The sequence below is a fragment of the Gymnoscopelus microlampas genome, assembly GCF_963454915.1.
Source record: "Gymnoscopelus microlampas genome assembly, chromosome: 22".
Taxonomy (NCBI): Eukaryota; Metazoa; Chordata; class Actinopteri; order Myctophiformes; family Myctophidae; genus Gymnoscopelus; species Gymnoscopelus microlampas.
Window position 1 is genome coordinate 23,521,066 of NC_139959.1, and position 18,627 is coordinate 23,539,692.

Below are 18,627 nucleotides of genomic sequence, written 5' to 3' on the forward strand. Positions count from 1 at the left end.
CTTTTTTTAATGAATAAAATGTAATTGTGTCCAATCAGTATGTTAATACAATATAACTTATACAATTTGGGTGGTCGTATTTTGTCTCCCTGCTCTTCTATTGAGACTGTGATCGTGTCAAAGGTTATGTCTCACCTAGACACAGGATCTGACACAAATGTATACCTGATGGTCAAGATTCAATTTGTCCTCTGAGCAAGCAGGCAGGCTCTATTAGCTCAATGGTAAAAATCTCAGCACTTGCGCCGGAAACCGTGTTCAAATCCGAAGCAGGAGAGGAAAGTTAGGGCTTTAATTCAATGTACAACCGGCCTGATTTAATCATATATTCATCAAGTGCTTCCACCGTAGTATTTTATAATTCTCAGTATGTGTACTAATACCATAAATTGCCTTTTTTATTTAGCAAATTGTTCCCTTGTTGTCTTACCATATTTGGTCAGTGTTCATCCACCTCGAAAAAAGGATTAGCACAGATTAGAGTTGGTGATATTTAAACAGCCCCATGGTTAAAACGTGGTATAAAACACTTAAGCGCCTTGGGGTGGAGAGCACAAGAGAGGGGATTAGCGGACCCCGGAGCCGAAACAATATTAGCCAGAGTTTAGTTACTTCGGGATGGGCGGTAAGCAAAACGCACGGTTTGCAGGTTAATCTCTTAAAATGAACTCCCGTGCTCAGACAACGGTGAGCGTCTAGCTAGGCAGATTAAACACAGAAAGAGTGGGCTTATCTGTTAAGCGAGATTCAAGTCTCTTAGCAGTCAGAAATCCCCTTTGAGGACGTGTAGAGAGGGCACGTGAAAGTAAGTGTGTGTGTGTGTGTGTGGAGACTGGGGAGTGACACCGTTCGTGTGCCTGTGTTCTCCTTAGAACAGTGGTTCCCAAACTTTTAAACTCAGGACCCAAAAGAGAACTTAGAGAAATTTGCCTGGGACCCAAAATAGTGAAAATAGCCGATCTACAACGACGCGTTGCGAGCTTGCAGATCTGCTATTTTCATTACTTATTGAACTTAAACTTGAAAAATATTTATGGAAATTATTTTCCAAATGATTTTATTTATGAAATTGTTTTTTGAATTGTTTTTAATTGAATTATTTGTTTCAAAGTTTTTTTTATCTTTTGAAATACGTGTGTGTGTGTGTGTGTGTGTGTGTGTGTGTAAACGAGAAAAGGGTGATATTTACTTGTGACCCATAAACATTTGTCCACGACCCAAACATGGGTCCCGACCCACTGTTTGGGAAACGGTGCCTTTAGTGTTAGTCTGTGTTTCTTGCACATGCTGTCACACGTGACGCAAACGATGGCTGCGATTCTCACATCTGCCATTTCCAGAGGCGGCCAGAGTTGACAAGAGATGAGTTTCCTCTGTAATGAGTTTCCTTGAAAAGCTGTAACCTTTCTTCCCAATCCCACGCTAATGAATCACCCGTCTCCTTTTCTTATTCTTCCCCATCTTTCTTTTCTCCGCTCCGTCCTCCTTTTCATCCTCTCAGATTCCATTGTGCCGCGTGATTCGTTTCAACATAGATTACACCATTCACTTCATAGAGGAGATGACACCAGAGGTCAGTAAATCCACTCGCTATATCTCTCTCTCTCTCTCTCTTCCTTTCTCTGTCCCCCTTTTGTTTTGAGCTCAAGCGGGCTGACTGACCTCAGCTGAACTCTGTAACCTACACTCCATGATAAGAGTGTTTCCATGGCAAAGTTAGAGAGCTGGATTTACATATCTACGGCAAGATCTCTTAGTGGAGAAATGTCTCTTTTTGTGTGTGTGTGCGCGCGCGCAAGCGAGTCGGTTCGCAAAATTCCAGCATGCTAGACATAAAACTATTATTAAATAATCTCACCTGTTGTATCTCCTGCTGTGAACGCAGAAAGAGTCAATAATGACATTGTTAAGATTATTGATCATAATCTGTGTGTGTTGAGTGTTTATGCATGAACATGGTGCAAGAAAAAGCAACATTGTTCTCTCAGGTCGTACTATGGTGACATCTGACCAAGCGTGAGACGTTTGAAGCGACAGGCTTGTTCTTTTCAACGTTCCCGCTAGTCTTTGTTACTTGACTGACAAGGGAATGTGGACGTAACTCCCAAGTCAGTAGGTTGACGTGTCAGTAAAAACATTAAAAAGAAGACAGACTTGAGCCCCTTGCGGAGCGCCCGGGGCGAGGCGCTAGCCGCGTATGTCTGAAATTCTTTATTGGGAATAACCCCTTGAAATGAACCATCTCGTTTTCAACGGGGTCCAAAAATTACAAAATACACTTCATACATTAAAGGACAAGTCCGGACTAAAATAACTTATTGCCTACTTACATTGATCCCAATCCCAAATGACTGGCCATGGGGTCTATTTGCAGAATTGCCCCCGTCGTCTAGTTTCCCCATCAGCCCTCATAGCATAGAGCAGAGCCCATAAGCATATCGCTACTTGTTGCGGTCAAAAGTGATTTTTTTATTCATGAATCTGTTATTAGTTGTCATTACACACGCATCCATGCCTTGGTTGTCCCACACACTCAGCAGACTACGGCGGCTCGTGTGGGACAACCAAAGGCATGGATATGTGTGTAATGCCAACTAATGACAGATTCATGAAAAAAAAAACGCTTTTGACCGACCGCAACAAATAGCAGTGATATGCTTATGCACTCTGCTCTATGCTATGGGGGTTGCTGGGGAAACTGGATGGCACTTGACAAAATATTTAACAGACAATTTGAACAACTTCAAACAGACAAATACTAAAACAAAACAGACAATGATAACCCAACAGCAACAGTACACAGAGCACTTATATGAATCGTTGCGTTGTAGATCTGTTATAATGATTAGTCAAAACATGAACAGGTAATTCTCAAGGTGAGAGGACTGTACTGTTAGTACTGTTTTAAACAACTAGAGGACCCTTAAGCCAATTTTTATATAGGATTGAAAAGATGTTATTGACCGAATATGAACAGGTAAATTGTTTGTCAGAAGGAGCTTTGAAGGACAGCTTTGTATTTTTTACAACGAGGGTTATTTTATTAGCTGGTAATGATAATAATTGAAAGAGGAGTGTTAAAATATATTCATTTATTGCTTTCTATTGTTTCCACGATTTTTAACTGTGGGGCGGGTGCATTCCAGTAATTGGTCAAAATGAATTTCTTTTACACAATAAGCCGGCTATTTTCTTCTCACATCTTCTCACATCGGCCTGTTCTAGTGCCACCAGGAGGCCGATTTTTGCAAAACACATTTTTAGTTGTCCAAACAGGCAAGAAGTAGATAAACTTGTCAGACACAGCCTGTGATTGTTGGTTGGTCTTAATGTAATCTACCTTCGTCTTAAACCTTGTTAACCCAATTCTTCCTTGTGCTCAGAACTACTGCGTTCGAGGCCTGGAGCTGTTCTCCAACTACTTGTTCAAGGATGTTCTGGAGCTGTACGACTGGAACCTGGCAGGTACGACTCCGCTGAGAGCAAGAGGAAGCAGAACCTCACCATAAAATGACCATCAATGAGTGCTTTGCCACAAAGACCTAGTGGAGAGTAGTCGCAGTAACACATTCCACACATAAGATGTCACAGAGGCATGTGCGCCATGTACCTCACTCCCTCGAGTCCTGGCCGATGCACACCCTGAGTTTTAAGTCGGACCCGGCCGTTCTTGAGATAAGTGAACTACTGCAGACACACAGGCAGACAGAGATTTCACAGATTTATAGTAGGATTCAGCCAGTATTCATTTTGTAGACTAAAATCGAAAATAGACAATCTACAGCGCGATGCGTTGTGAGCTTGTAGATCTGCTATTTTCGGCACGTACCTAAGTGTAAATCAGGCATTGCGACCAGGTAAAATACATTTTAGTCGACTAAATCAGCTGTAGATTTTGTCGATTTAGTCAACTAAAAGTAGACCAAAACTAAAACATGTTGGACTAAATAAATATTTGCTGTCAAAATTAACACTGGATTCAGCCAACGCGCTCATCCGGAGTGACTTACAAACAAGTTTGTCTACAGTATAAACCTCAGCTCCTACTCCAACAGCTAATAGTAAGGATTACCGGGGCTGGTTCCACTGCACATCATCCTAGCATGATGTTGTTTCGTTTTAGGCATTTAGTTATTATCTAGATCAACTTGCAGTGAGTGCTACAATAGAATAAGCTTCAATTCCCCTGATTGTTGTGCAAGAGGTCGGCGCCACGGTGCACAGGCTATGCATTTTATAATTATTCCTGCATCCCAACAACAATGTTTGAAAGATAACTAGTAACAGATAACGGGGACATTTGATGCATTTCAGTATTGCGAGTTAATTGTGAACTTAACAGCTTTACCAAGTAGTGACGCATGGTCCTATCAAGACAATCTAACTAAAACCCTGTCAGTTAACTTGTTATTTACATTATTGAAATGTTTTATATTGTTTTTTGCATCATCAATGCGCTATGGTAAAAATATCAACTCGCTAACAAACATTTTATTTTCAACCATAAAAGGTATTGACGCTATAGTCTCAACGCTGTAAATTAATTCAATTTCAGTTGAAAAGCAAGCCTCACAGTAACAAAAAACAGCAACTCGGAGCATAACATTGTAAGCTTATTGGACAACATTTTCTTTTCTTTAGTTCATTGAATTCTGCAGCCGAGTTGAAGTCAAGTCGGTTAACCTTGATATGCGAGAGCCATTCAGCTGGCACACTAGAAACGCAGGCTACCTTGATCAGCGTAGCCTACACTGGACACGCTCACTGAAGTCACGGATAGGGACACACTGTCTCTCTCCGTAGCCAATGGCCATGGAGCGCTGTCATAATGGGGATGATTTCTTGCTGTGATCTTGATATGCATTTTCTCTTTGTTTAGAGTGATATTTTTCAGCGTTTTTGCTTTATTTGCAATAGAGATAGGGGAGGGTGACATGCTGCAAAGAGCCTCGGGTTGTATTCAAACCCAGGCTGTCTGCAGGAAGGACTTATAGCCTTATTAATGTTTTGTGCGCTCTTACCAGGTGAGCCACCAGGACGCTGCTTGATATGCATTTTTGTTAGGAGTTGTGGCAATTCAATTCAATGTTATATGTACTTGGGGGGGATTTTGTTTACCTTCCGATGAGATAAAAAAATTGTCCGACTTGGAGAGTTTTTACCAGTAATATAGTGGCATTTAATAGCTATTGGAAAGTCAATTACAGTACTAATCTCAGGGTCATAAATCTTTTCCTCAGGTCCAGAGTTGGAAGATGAGTCCCCTGGTTGCCAGCAGTTCCATTTCATGCCTCGCTTTGTCCGGTTCCTACCAGGTGAGACCGCAGACCTCCTTAATGTGTCATTTCCTGCATGGTGGCACTGACTGACAAAATGTGTGTGGTGAGCTTTGGTTTTCCCCGTCTCCTGACATCATTATAGGACTTTCACCTCAGCTTTTGTGGAGCCCTGCTGCTTCTGCAGGTGGTTGCACACTTTCATTCCACACAAGCAGATGTGTTTTCCTCAGCAGAAAACCATTCACTTCACCTTACCAACTTGCCGAATTGATTATTTAAATAGAAATGCACAAGGTGCAGGCACACCTTGCTCTTAAAGGCAATGGGAGATGCCCAAAACACACCCATGATTAATTAAGAGACTAAATACTACCCCTGTATGCCTTGAGCCGTACATAACGACTGGGAAAATTGGGGGGGGAGAAAGTAGTACAAAGCAAAAAAAAAACTAAATTAACTAGGGGAAAACTATAGAAGAAGAATTGAAGAAGAAAGAAAGAAATAAAACACATCCACCACTTTTGAGGGTCTTCACACGTTCAGTTCCCCAGAATCTCAAGGCGGAAACATTGTTTTGCCGTCAAGAAATGCTTCATCACTGCCCGTGTTTATAGAGTTCCTAGACCAGAAAGAAACGTGTGGCTCCATATACTGTAGATCTCAGCCACTCTGTGTGATGTTCTTCTTTTGAAACACATGATGGTGCTGGTGCGCCATCATAACCGCCACCGCCATATCCTCTGTGACAGCTGCACCACCCATCTCCTTTTCATCAACACGACAATTTCTCTCTTAGCTCTCCCAATTTACAGTACCACGAACACTTGAGCTACTTTTTATTTAAAAAAAAAAGCCAAAACGGTAGCAAGCAACACCGAAAAAAGTGAATACAATAAAATAAATAATAATACATAATCCGTTGTTTTTTGATCTGAACAAAGTGGAGGGAGAGGAGACGGAGAGGGAGCTTAGTGTCTCTGAGCTCTGAGGTAGAGAGCGATGGAGAGAGGCTGTGGGTATGCATTTGTTATTCTCTTAATGCATTTATAAGAGTGGGTGGCCAATAGATTTTCGGAGGCTGTTCTGCGCGAGTGTTTGTCCAAGTGAACACTTGTAAATGGAGGTCAATCAATTTTGCATGAGTGTCTATTAACCTGAGTGTATTTGACCTTGTTGATTCTTGCGGGGGTGGGGCTGTGGGAACACATCACTGCAGTTGTAATGTGTGTGTGTGTGATGAATGATTTGCTTGTGTGTGCGCCCTTTGTGAGGTTTGTGAAGGTTCGTATTACACATGTCCTATCATGTGACAGGACTACAGTAATAGCCCAAAGAAATCCCATTTCTACAAGAACAATACTTTTTTTTTGCTGAAAGTGTTTAGCCTTCACATTTACAAAGGCCCGATACAACTCGAGCCACCCAACTCACATTGAGGTTTTAGGACAGATATTTTTGCACGTTCCACAATATACTATGTTTGTCCTTCACTTGCGAAGAACAAACATGTAGTGTACCAACTCATAAAGCCGTTCAATGCCTTTCCCTCCAAAAGATCCAGCAATTCAAGGTTTAAGGGTTCTGTATTGTTAGTTCTAACACTTAAGGTGCTTAAAGGTGCTGTGTGCAAGGCTCTTACTCCTAAGTTAGATGCGCCAGTGTCCTTGGCATTGTGTAGTATCTCGTGATTTAAACATCAAAGACGCTCAACACGCCGTTTCAAGGTTTCAAAATCCCATCATGTTCTCTTTTCTCCCCATTCCCCCTTCATCCATCTTCCTTTTATCAGATGGAGGGAAGGAGGTGCTATCCATGCATCAGGTGCTCCTCTACCTCCTACGTAGCAGCAAGCCACTCGTCCCCGAGGAGGAGATCGCAGACATGCTGCAGTGGGAGGAGCTGGAATGGCAGAAGTATGCAGAGGAGTGCAAGGGCATGATCGTCACCAACCCTGGCATGGTGAGGCTGCTCCCTCTACTCCGTTTTACTGTAAACAGGCTGCTCTCTTAAAAGAAAAAAAAAAGGGTAATGTTGTAGGGCAGTGGTTCTCAAACTCTGTTGTCTCAGGTCACCCCTGTAAATTACTTCATCCAAGGCACCCCTGAATTACATTGTTGCTTTATAGAACGTTACATTTATGTCATATTATGGTAAAGTAAATATGTAAATATTTCCCCCTAAGATACAGTATATGTCACCAGGAAAACTTTAGATAAAAGTAGTTTCCATTACGACAGATTGAAAATAACTTCATACTTGGCATTTAACCACTTGAACCCCAGCATCCCTATATTCTGGGGGGAACATTCACCAAAAATAGCCGATCTACAAGCTCACAACGCGTCACAATGTGACGTGCTGTGAGCTTGTAGATCGGCTATTTTTGGCAAGGAGGTTTGGTGGTCTGTCTTAAGTATAGAGGGGTTAAACTGAAGTGATATCGATAAATCCCAAATATTTTCAAAGTATTCTGCGGCACCCTTGGACTTGCGTCACGGCACCCACTTTGAGAAACCCTAGGGTAGGCACATAAATGAAGAATGCACTGCCGCAATTGTATCAGTGTTGTACAAGTTCACACTTAACGAGAGCTAATAGTGCAAAGTTCCGGGTAGCTCAGTTGGTAGAGCACTCGCTGTTGGCACTACAAGGTTTTGGGTTTCGATCATGGGCATCGGCAACTCGGCGTAACATGGCTTGGGTAGCTAAGACGCGAGGCAAGTATACCTCAGAAAATAGATACTGTATACCCCAAAACTGGTTGACATACTGACATGCAAGTCGATGTGATGTGTTTTTTGCTTGTAGATCTACCAGGTGTCAGATGAAATCATTTGCAGGCAACACAGAGTCGTAAAGGGACAGTACTGCACAGGTGCTAACAAGGGAAAAGTTAGTCTGGAGCCCTGTCTAAATTAAAATGACTACTCATTGATTTGAGGTTCAATTTCTCTGGCTCTGGCTCATGGACTAAATGCCCAATTTGCATATTTGGCGATTCTTAAAAAATGTTTTCTAAATCCTAACTACAGGTCCGCGCTATGAGCTTGTACATCTGCTTTCTTTGAATAGCCAAAGAAATCTGAAATGACACAGATGCGTTCCCGGTCTTAATGGGTTAATTACTTACTGCTCAAAGTTCAGTTGACAAATTCAAATGAACTAGTTCATGTTAATAGTTCACAATTCGTTTGTTGTTTGCTCTCTTTTTAAATGAGCTGTTCCGAGCTATTACCGATTATGTTTCAATAGAACCTCCTCCTATCCATCCATTCCCAAAAAGGTGACTAAGCCCTATATATTTGACCACTTGATCAATAAAAGAAAAATCAGGAAGTGAAAAAAGGTCAGGAAATGTATACCCTGTAGGGTTAGGGGTTAGATGCAATAGAAATCTTATTTATGAAGAGTTCTATGTTTTTCCTTGTCTTATTCAGTGTGTTGCATGAATGCATACAGTTCACACAGAGTTTGAGTTGAATTGCTTAGAGCATTTCTGAGACGTGAGGTCATGCTGTTTTTGACCGCATTCTCTGGTCTCATGATGAGTACATTCTTACCAAGGACACAAGTCTGTTCTTGGTATTGAGAAATGGTCACAATCTGTCTTTATTTGTACAAGTGTCTTTATTCAACATGCAACAGTGAGCGTTAACTCTCACGAACACTCAACCTCACGTTCATTTGTTCGCAAACGTACACCTTCGGTTCACCATTCACTTAAAACATGAGCATGTTCAATGGACAGGCTTACTCCCAGAACAACTGCCTGTACAGGGAATGTATGGATCCACAGGCAAGTACAGTGTATGCCAATTAGTTCGCCATCGACAGCCATAATGTCTTCCTGTCCTCTTGAGTTAGTTTCAAGGGCACCTGCTGCCTCCCGAACAACCAACCCCTGCCCCATGACACCACAAGAACAAAGGCCTGTTCTTGTTAGACTATAATAATCTCAAGACAAACCTCGGCCATTACCTCTCAAGGACATCTGTTGACGCAGACAAAAGGTTCAGGTCAGAGCTGTCATGTCAAGATGGACGTCCATTAACCTTTGTCTCTAGACCTTTGCTCTTTGTCTAGACAGTATTCTTTCAAAAGGATATAATTGACTCCCGCTGCGTTGTGAGGGAGGAGATGTCATCACAGCTAAAAGGTTGCCGTATGAACGAGAGCGACCGTAACCTGGTGGGGTGAGGAACATAGATGACCGTCCTTCATGGCTGGACTGAAGCATAGCATTTGTGTTTTCACAGTTGGGGGGGGGGGGGGGGGGGGGGGTGGGGGGGGGGGGGGGGGGTGGGTGGGGGGGGCAGTGCAGTAGTCTCCATCTCGAGGCTCAAAGATTCGTCTGTCATTCAAACAGGATCCATTAAAATGGCAGACTATCAAGCTGTTAAAAAAAAACGATCTACTCAAAGTCGACCATTGTCACCTGCCTTCCCCCAGCTGAGGTCAGATTTTCAAATTGGGGATGGATTAATGCTAAATAATTGGTCATATAGAGGTAATCAAGTGTGAAATTATCACCGGTCAATAGCCAAATGGGCTGCTCCTTTAGCTGTGTCAGCTAAATATATCCGTTCTAATTTGCTGAACTAGAATACCACGAGCAGTGGCCAAGGTTTAAGGTGCTTTGAACAAACTGCTCAAGTGGTTATTGAAAGCTACACAAGACGGTTCCCTCCCCCCTCAATCGTTTATTTCCAGGAAACTGCCTTTGTTGCCTATTTGACACGTCACAGGAATTAATTATTGCCTCCAGTGTGCTATGGCAAGGACAAGTGCTACTCCAAATCAACAAAACGTTGAGATTCCAATTAACAATGGCACATTTTAATGGCTATTTGCACAGGTGGCCTAGGTACAGAAAGGCGGGCCATGGATGGTGTCATCCTCCAGTCAAAAGTGTAGGAGGCTGGTCTTATCCAGAGTGATATTCAGACTGATGTTTACAACATGCACTTTGACCTTGTGATAAGGTTGGTGGGGGCTGTAACATCTGGGCTTTTCATCAAACCTTTAATCAAAAACTTTTTAAAGAGAGAAATTAATGTCTGCTACTCAATCCAAGAGTCGGGACGTTTTTTTTGCTTGCTGCACGTGATGAGCAAGGGAGCTTGAGCTAATATCAGGGTGAACATGAGACTCAGGCCATCTGCTGTTTTAGCTCGGTGCGCCTTATGTTCCTGCAGTCACTCATTCTTGCCTGCTGGTGATCTCTGAAAAGAAAAAAAAAAGAAGCCTGACAAAGTAACTGATTTGGAGTCGACTGTTGGCGAGGTCTACTCGTCAAACTCCATCCCAACAAACAGTGTTGACAGTTTAGCTCGCCTTTCCTAAGGTTGATTTCATCATCACTGCACTAGTGCACTTGCTCTACAAACAGAATCTGGTACCCTCAGATCAAATCCCCACTCACATCATTACTTACTTTACTTATCCTCTTTGTCCCGGTTGGGGCATAAGGCCGCAATCATACACTGCCACTGAACCCTGTCTCGTGCTTTGGCCTGTGCTTCATCCCGGGAAAGAGCCCGCGTTCATATTGGCTGGATGGGAGGTAAATTTCAAAGTCTGTATTATGTTGTTTTGGGTTTTGCTGCTGACGCTGTTGCCACCTCTCTGTGTCTGTGGTAAGGGCAGTTCTGGCTGTTTCTAAATCGGTTTGTCTCTTTGCTGTTGCAGAAGCCGAGCTCGGTGCGCATCGACCAGCTGGACAGGGAGCAATTCAATCCAGACGTCATCACCTTCCCCATCATTGTTCACTTCGGCATCCGGCCTGCCCAGCTCAGCTACGCCGGAGACCCTCAGTAAGACTACTACATTGTTTTAACCCAGTTAACTATTGACGTTGACCGGGAACGCATCTGTGTCATTTTAGATCTCTTTGGCTATTCAAAAATAGCAGATATACAAGCTCATAGCGCGGCACCGAGTGCCGTGCTATGAGCTTGTAGATCTGCTATTTTTGAAAAATCGTGAAAATGTTTTTTTTATATTTTTTTCCAAAAAACTGTTAGTATTTAGTAAATGTTTAGAAGCAGCCTCAGGTCTTAATGGGTTAATAATAACAATAATACTAATAGTAGGAGGGTAGGAAGGTGAACCCATTTAGTATTTGATTCATTTATTCAAACAGACGGTAGGAAAGCTGAGAAAAGAGGCATTGTATGGGGACAGTTCAATGCCAGCAGGAGTACGTTGGAGGTGTGCATCTTCATTGGCCTCACAATTTGATTCGATCACGATTCACTATGTTCTCTACCGATTCTAGGGTGCATCTTGATTTTCTATATTTTTCTATATTACTGCTATTGGCTACTTTTTCATCACTTAATGCATGCAGTCAAATACACATTATTATGAACTCCTTTTTTATTTATAAAGTTCTTTAACGTGATGTGTGTATACAGTCACTCCTTCAAACATAAATGTCTCATCATTAAATTAAATTTTGTAAACCAAAATAAATAAATGGTATAGGCCTAGCCATTGGTAGGCAGGTTTCTGAACTGTCTATAGCCCACCAATGAGATGCAGAGTGAGTAGACGGAAATTGTTCCATCTCATAATGAGCATTAGTAAGGACCAATTAAAAGTCGATACGGTTGACAATGGCTGAAGTGCTATTATGTCACGTCATTGCAGAATCACATGCAGAATCGTGCATGGCCGCATTGTGATGCATCTTATAATCGACTATTTCCACATCTCTATAGAGTAAGTGTGACTTTGAAGGCTTCTGTCACTGTAAAACCATGCAATCCTTGTCTCGTGCACATGAATGCATGAGTAACACAGAGTGGCCCTCATTTATTTAACCATTCAATCCGGGAAGGCATCTGTCATTTTAGATTTCTTTGGCTATTCAAAAATAGCAGATATACAAGCTCATAGCGCGGCACCAAGTGTTCCGCTATGAGCTTGTAGATCTGCTATTTAAAAAAAAAAAAAATTAACATGTGTGCACATTTTTTAACTCTCTCAATGCCAAGCCACGAGTTATCCCGAGTTTTTTCTGAATGCCCTCAGTGCCAGAACGAGTTATCCTGAGTAAAAAAAAAAAAAAGATGTTCAGAACCAATATGTCATTATCTGAAGATTTGCAGCTCCATCCACTCCTTGTTTAACCTATAACTGAAAAAGGCTGCATCTCGCTTCCTAAGCACTTTTTTTTTACTTTGAAAAAAAAAAAAAAAAAAAAAAACTGGCACAGTATGAACCTATTTTTTTTATTTCATTGGCACTGAGAGAGTTAATATATATATATTTAAAGCGAACATTTCAAAATATATATATATTCAAAGATTTGCACACATTTTCATGATTTTTCAAAAATAGCAGATCTACAAACTAATAGCGCGGCATGAGCTTGTATATCTGCTATTTTTGAATAGCCAAATAAATGTAAAATGGACGACGCATTCCCGGATTGATTTGGTTAATCTAGCAAGAAACCAGCACAAAGCCGAGCGCAGACATACTCTTAGAACAGGGCTCATGTGTGATTCATGAAACGTTGTGTCTTGCCAATCACCGTGTAAGAATGATTGAGAATTGATAAATGTGGCAGCTGAATCTTAATATAATTGGTCCTCACTAATGTTCATTATAAGATGGCGCAATTTCCGTCTACTCACTCACTCAAATCTAAGTAAATGACAGTTCGCCCATTTTTCTGTCCTACGTTGTTTCATAAATGAGTGCCATTGATCATTTCTTTCTTTTGCCTTTGAGAAACACATACATGAACACTTTTCAGAGAGATCAGAGTTTAGCTGCAGGCAGGAAGGAATTCAACATCTTGCTCTAAGGGTGCAGACAGACAGACAGACAGACAGACAGACAGACAGACAGACAGACACATACACACACACACACACGGTAGTGAGACGTGGAAGACAGACATAGCAAAATTATTCATTTCAAACGTGAGAAGTGGGAAGCATCTCAGTCACGTCATATTCCTAGAAAGAGGAGATAAGAGCTTAGCGCTCAAAAACACACACGCTCGCACACGCTCGCACGCGCACACCAGGATGAGCACAGCTGAGCTCACTTCAATCATACATAACCACCCACCTGCCCCTCCCTTTCCCCTCCATCTTCCATGTCCCTTGTTCCCTCAACTCCTCACTTACTCACTACCCCCCTCCCGGCCTCACTCAACCCCCCCCCCCCACACACCCCACGTTGTGTGCCAAACAGAGCGAGAGCAGCGTATGTTGAAAGAAGGGGAGAGAGAGAGCAATGAGAAAAGCGGGTGGCGTGACATTTCCTCATGCGTCGTCACGGGTCCTGGGGTTCTGCCGGGCAGCCTTTCTCTCAACTTCCATGTGTCGTGAATAGTAATGCCACACACACACACACACACACACACACACGTGCGCGCAGCTCAGGGCCATGATGGGCAATACGTTACTGCTGTGCAGACGCATAATTAGCAAAAGGAGAATTATTGGATTATCTTGGCTCATTGTCTCTTAACGTCTCGACGGAGACAACAAGCGCAGAGTCGCCAATCAAAACACGACACACTCCACTCCTTCTCATTCACTCAATTTACATTTTCCAAATCCATCGGCTCTCCTTGAGAATGAAAATTCAACAATCCTCAACCCGGTTAGGAGAGAGGAAGAGGAGGAGGAGAAGGAGGGAGTTTATGATGATGGTGGTGATGATGGCGATGATAGTTTGTGTGCCGACCTTGCAGTCATTGTTTGACTTTAAACAGCCCTATCTGTCCGAGTACCCCTCACCACCGAGTGTCTTCTCTTCCTCTCCGTACCTCCATTCATCCCTCCTTCCCCCTTCCAACTGCTCCACAGCTGCTTCTGTTGTGTCAGAGCCTCTCAAAGGGGGACAAGACGACGACACATTTTATGGCTGTATGGGGACATTGTTATCTGATGAGGAAACGATGTTTCGCGCACGCACGCACACGCGAGTGAGCGAGCGTGCGCGCGCACAGAGAGAGGGAGATGGCCTGAAAGATCCCTCCCCACCGTCTGCTAACACATTCAATCGCATCTCTGTGACTTTAGATTTCTTTTGGCTATTCAAAAATAGCAGATATACAAGCTCATAGCGTGGCACGGGTGCTGCACTATGAGCTTGTAGATCTGCAATTTCTTGAAAAATTGTGACATTTTTTGCAAATCTTTGAATATTTAAGTTTTTTTAAGCGAACATTTGTAAAATATTTTGTTCCAGGCACCCCCAGGAGCAAAGATTTTATATCATAGCGTGGCACTATGAGCTTGTAGATATGCTATTTTTAATAGCCAAAGAAATATAAAATGACAGAGATGCGTTCTCAGATTGAATGAGTTAATGATGTGAGCAGACCGTCTAGCTTTGGACTGTTGATGCTGGTGTCTGTGTCAGAGGGAGGTACAGTAGACCACTGCTACAGTAGCAGTCTTCATTTTGTCCACTAAAACTAAAACAAAAAAAATGTTCGACGACTAACTTTTTTCACTGACAAACTAAATAAAAAATAAGCTATGAAGACTAAAGCTATGGCTAAATATGTATGTCAATTTTGTTAACAAATAAAAAGACAAAACTCTTTGGGGGGACTAGTGGAGAAGAGATCCAGTTGAACTAAGACAAGTCATTTTATGCTTGGCTGCGCCTGGGTGCCGCACTCCAAAAATAGCCAATCTACAAGCTCACAGACACAGAGTTGTAGATAGGCTATTTTCAGCACACAGCCAAGTGTAAATCACAATCGGGCATTACGACGCCATCTAGGCCTGCCAACATAAAACTGAAACATCTCAGATGATAAAATGTGACTAAAACTAAATGGAATTTTATTCAAAAGACTATGACTAAAACTAAATCAAAATGTGCTGTAAAAATGAAGACGGCACAGTAGCAGCACAGTCAAATTCAGAGACTTCATTTAACCAATCTGCTTACAATGCGTCACATCTTGCAGAGTGGCTCAGGCCTCTGCCTGGAAACCAAAAGTATAATATCTCCCCTGGCCAAGTAGTCCAGGGGCCAACACTGATATTTCACAAGAAATGGATTCTACTGGTAAAATGACCTTGGGGTCAACTATTTATAAGACCATTGGTCTCCAAAAAGTATTGTCTAGAAGTCATATGAATGATTCACACACATTCACAGTTTTCTATGGGGGTAGGTTTGTTTAGAGAGGGATACATGTCATTAAGCTACAACATTGGAAGTTGTATCGTACCAAAATATAAACTAGATATTTTATGGTCACCTTGGGTGGTACCAAAATCTGGCTTGGCCCCTGGACTAGGGGGGGGGGGGGTTCCTTTTTTATAGGCTTGTGGATAAGCTGTTTGGCTTCAGTGTCCCTTCCCACGAGGGAGACCCAGGTTTGAATCTCGGGCGTTACGATTTTTGCCATTTTTGGACATTTAATTATACACATACACAGTGTACACACAGTTTAGAATTATTTTAGATTTTTTTAAAACACAATGTCACCTATGACATAACCAAAACAGGAATCCCAGCGTTAAAGGGGCTAAATACAAGCGTATATAGCCCACCCCTCGACACACACACACACACACACACACACACACACACACACACACACACACACACACACACACACACACACACACACACACACACACACACACACACACACACACACACACACACACACACACACACACCATATATTCCCTAACCTGCATGAATGGGCACACTCACAAAACCCTGGGCGACCCGGTGGACACATTGTGCGTTCACGGGTTGGTGCCTCGGCCTCTCTGTCTCTATCAGGACCAGCGAGGCAGAGTGGAAGACGACACATGGGAGGTCAGGAGACGGATGGGGCGACGGAGGGAAAAAGAGAGAGATGAATGAAGGGGACGGAGGGGGAGAGGGTCCCATGACAGATAGAGCGAGAGAAAGAGAGGAAGCAAGTCAGACATGGAGGGTTACGGGAGGGTGGGTAAAAAGAGAAGAGAAACAAAATTGGGAGAAAACAATCTGAGGAAAAGAGTCGAGAGACAGTGGACTGGTAGAAAGAAGAGGGTGGGGGTCAGCATATGCTAATGTGCAGCGAGGTGTCTGGTGGAGGCGGCTCTGCTTCCCTGAGCAGAGCACAGAGGGGATCTGTGGAAAGGTCATTGGAGCAGATTGGGGAAGCCAGGACCCTAGCCTGGATCTTCTCCTCCCAACCCTTTCTCTCTCTCCTCTGTGCTCCCTGTAGCGGTTGTGGTGAGCTGATAATCAGGGTGGTAATGCCTCCTCTGCCCCTCCGTGTTGCCCCCACACCCCATCCCATCTCTTCTCCCCTCCACCACACCAATCATAATTGAGTAGCTTTTTACAAATGAGAAGGACGTCTCACCAAAACGCAAGCAGAATGCTCACACTCTTTAGAAGGAAATGGAATCCTGTGGATCTTGGGATTGCACTATATGGCAATGGTGTGAATCTCAGACTTGGATGTGTAGCCAGTAAGATGTGTAGCCAGTCTGTCAACTATGACTCCACATTTGGGCAAGGTTTCAGCCAAATCAGGGCCCCATTGACTTCTATTATACAATTAAAGTTAAATATTTCAGAAATTATACAACTGCTATTACGTTGGCCTACTGGCAGTGTGCATAATGAAGTTTAGTCCTGATCGGTCCAGTGGCTTGTGAGATTAGCTCCTGACACAGACCCTGTTATAGATAGCGATTCTCCTACAGAGCCACAATGTAAAAAAAGATTGCGCGGGATGAGGGAATGTGGGGGTATGGGTTTAGAGCAGTGGTCCGGGGACCACCAGTGGTCCTTGAGGGGGTTCCAGGGTGTCCCCAGCCAAATTAATAGTTAGGAACCAAATTGACCCCATTTGGATATGCCAGAGTTAAATAAACACTAATGATGATGATACAGTGTAGATTGGGACCCCCAAGAAATCAAAATGGTTGGGTCCCTGGCATATCACAAAAGGGGGTCCGTGGGCTAATATTTGTCAATTTGGGGGTCCTTGACACAAAAAAGGTTGAAAACCACTGGTTTAGAGAGTTCTTTCACTTTTTGCCCCAGTGTAAAGAAAAAAGAGAAAAAGTGTAACATACAAATGGGTGAAAATGAACACCAACAAACTACATGGACCAAATAATGAACGTCTGAAATGCTCTGAAATCCCTCCCCTCTCCTTATCCTCTCCTCTTATTCCTCATGCCGAACTGGGCTAATGGAATAATGGCCACGGGCCACTGTTAAATGATGTTGTTTAATAACTTGCAAGCCGCAGGATGAAATATTGATGCGTTGCTGCAGAGAGAGCGAGAGAGGAGAGAGATATAAATAGAGCCCCTTTGGCTTCCTGACAGCCTCCTCTTATTTACTCTTTTGTTGGCAGGTATCAGAAGCTTTGGAAGAGCTACGTAAAGCTACGCCACCTGCTGGCCAACAGCCCCAAGGTCAAGCAGATCGACAAGGCAAAGCTGACCCAGAGAGAGGTGGGTTGAAGGGGAGAACCACTGGCGTCTTTTCATCTATGCTTTCGTTTCATTCACGTCACACTGTCCTGCCTGCTTTCTGGCCTCCTGCCTCGCTTTCTCTCTATACCTCTTTCTCTCCATCCTGCTCTGCTGTGGTGCCTCTTCTCTTTTATTATTATTATTATTATTATATAATTCTTTCTACAGACTTTTGTGCGTGCTAAAATCCTATTTGCACTCGCTGCACTTGTTCTCAATTGAGACCGACTGGTGGAACGGTTAAGCGAGAGACAGACACTCTGGCAGATGAATCCTGCCAGTATGCTCCTGGTAAGATTCAGCCCCAGGCCAGCAGAGGACACTGATATCCTCTTAACCACTACGTCGTTATGCAGATCTTCCGTCTCGCATTTAAACATAGTCGTTAACCACCCTGTAGAGAGGCGAATGCCTCCCATCCCAAGGGCTGTAGCAGTGAGGTTGCAAGGTGCTTTTTTTATTTTCAAAGGTCACGTTCTCTGCTGACGTGATAGGTTGAGCAGAAACGAGGGAAGACTGGCAGCGCGTTACGGGGCTGTATATTAACTCAGGGCCGTGTGATTAGTAATTCAGCTTGAGATGTCGATACTCTCCATACAAGGTATCGTTGGAGAGTAACACGAGCCAAAGCTCTCAGTGACGACACTTGAAGTCTTGCATGTCTTAAGGCTCCCAATGCTGATCTCTGAAGTCCAGAAAAGCACAGATAATGTGCGTATATGTATGTATACTGTATCTATATCTATATATCCCTTGCTCTTCTTTCTTTCAGAGCCTCTAACGTGCGAGAACACTTAATAAGCTTGTTTCCCAGATAGTGTACTGCAGCTCTCTCTGGCTAATATCCCTGACATTCCTACTCT

General features: G+C 43.0%; 1 protein-coding gene across 3 annotated transcripts in view; it reads left to right on the forward strand.

Moving 5' to 3' along the window:
• Positions 1-18,627, forward strand: part of drosha (drosha ribonuclease III) — a 137,951-nt gene that overhangs the window by 16,142 nt on the left and 103,182 nt on the right. For all 3 annotated transcript variants that reach the window (XM_084049033.1, XM_084049034.1, XM_084049035.1), the window contains exons 11-16: positions 1,502-1,573; positions 3,384-3,465; positions 5,241-5,315; positions 7,069-7,238; positions 10,968-11,092; positions 17,644-17,743. In XM_084049033.1, the coding sequence (XP_083905159.1) occupies positions 1,502-1,573; positions 3,384-3,465; positions 5,241-5,315; positions 7,069-7,238; positions 10,968-11,092; positions 17,644-17,743 (624 nt within the window). The remainder of the gene's footprint in view (positions 1-1,501; positions 1,574-3,383; positions 3,466-5,240; positions 5,316-7,068; positions 7,239-10,967; positions 11,093-17,643; positions 17,744-18,627) is intronic.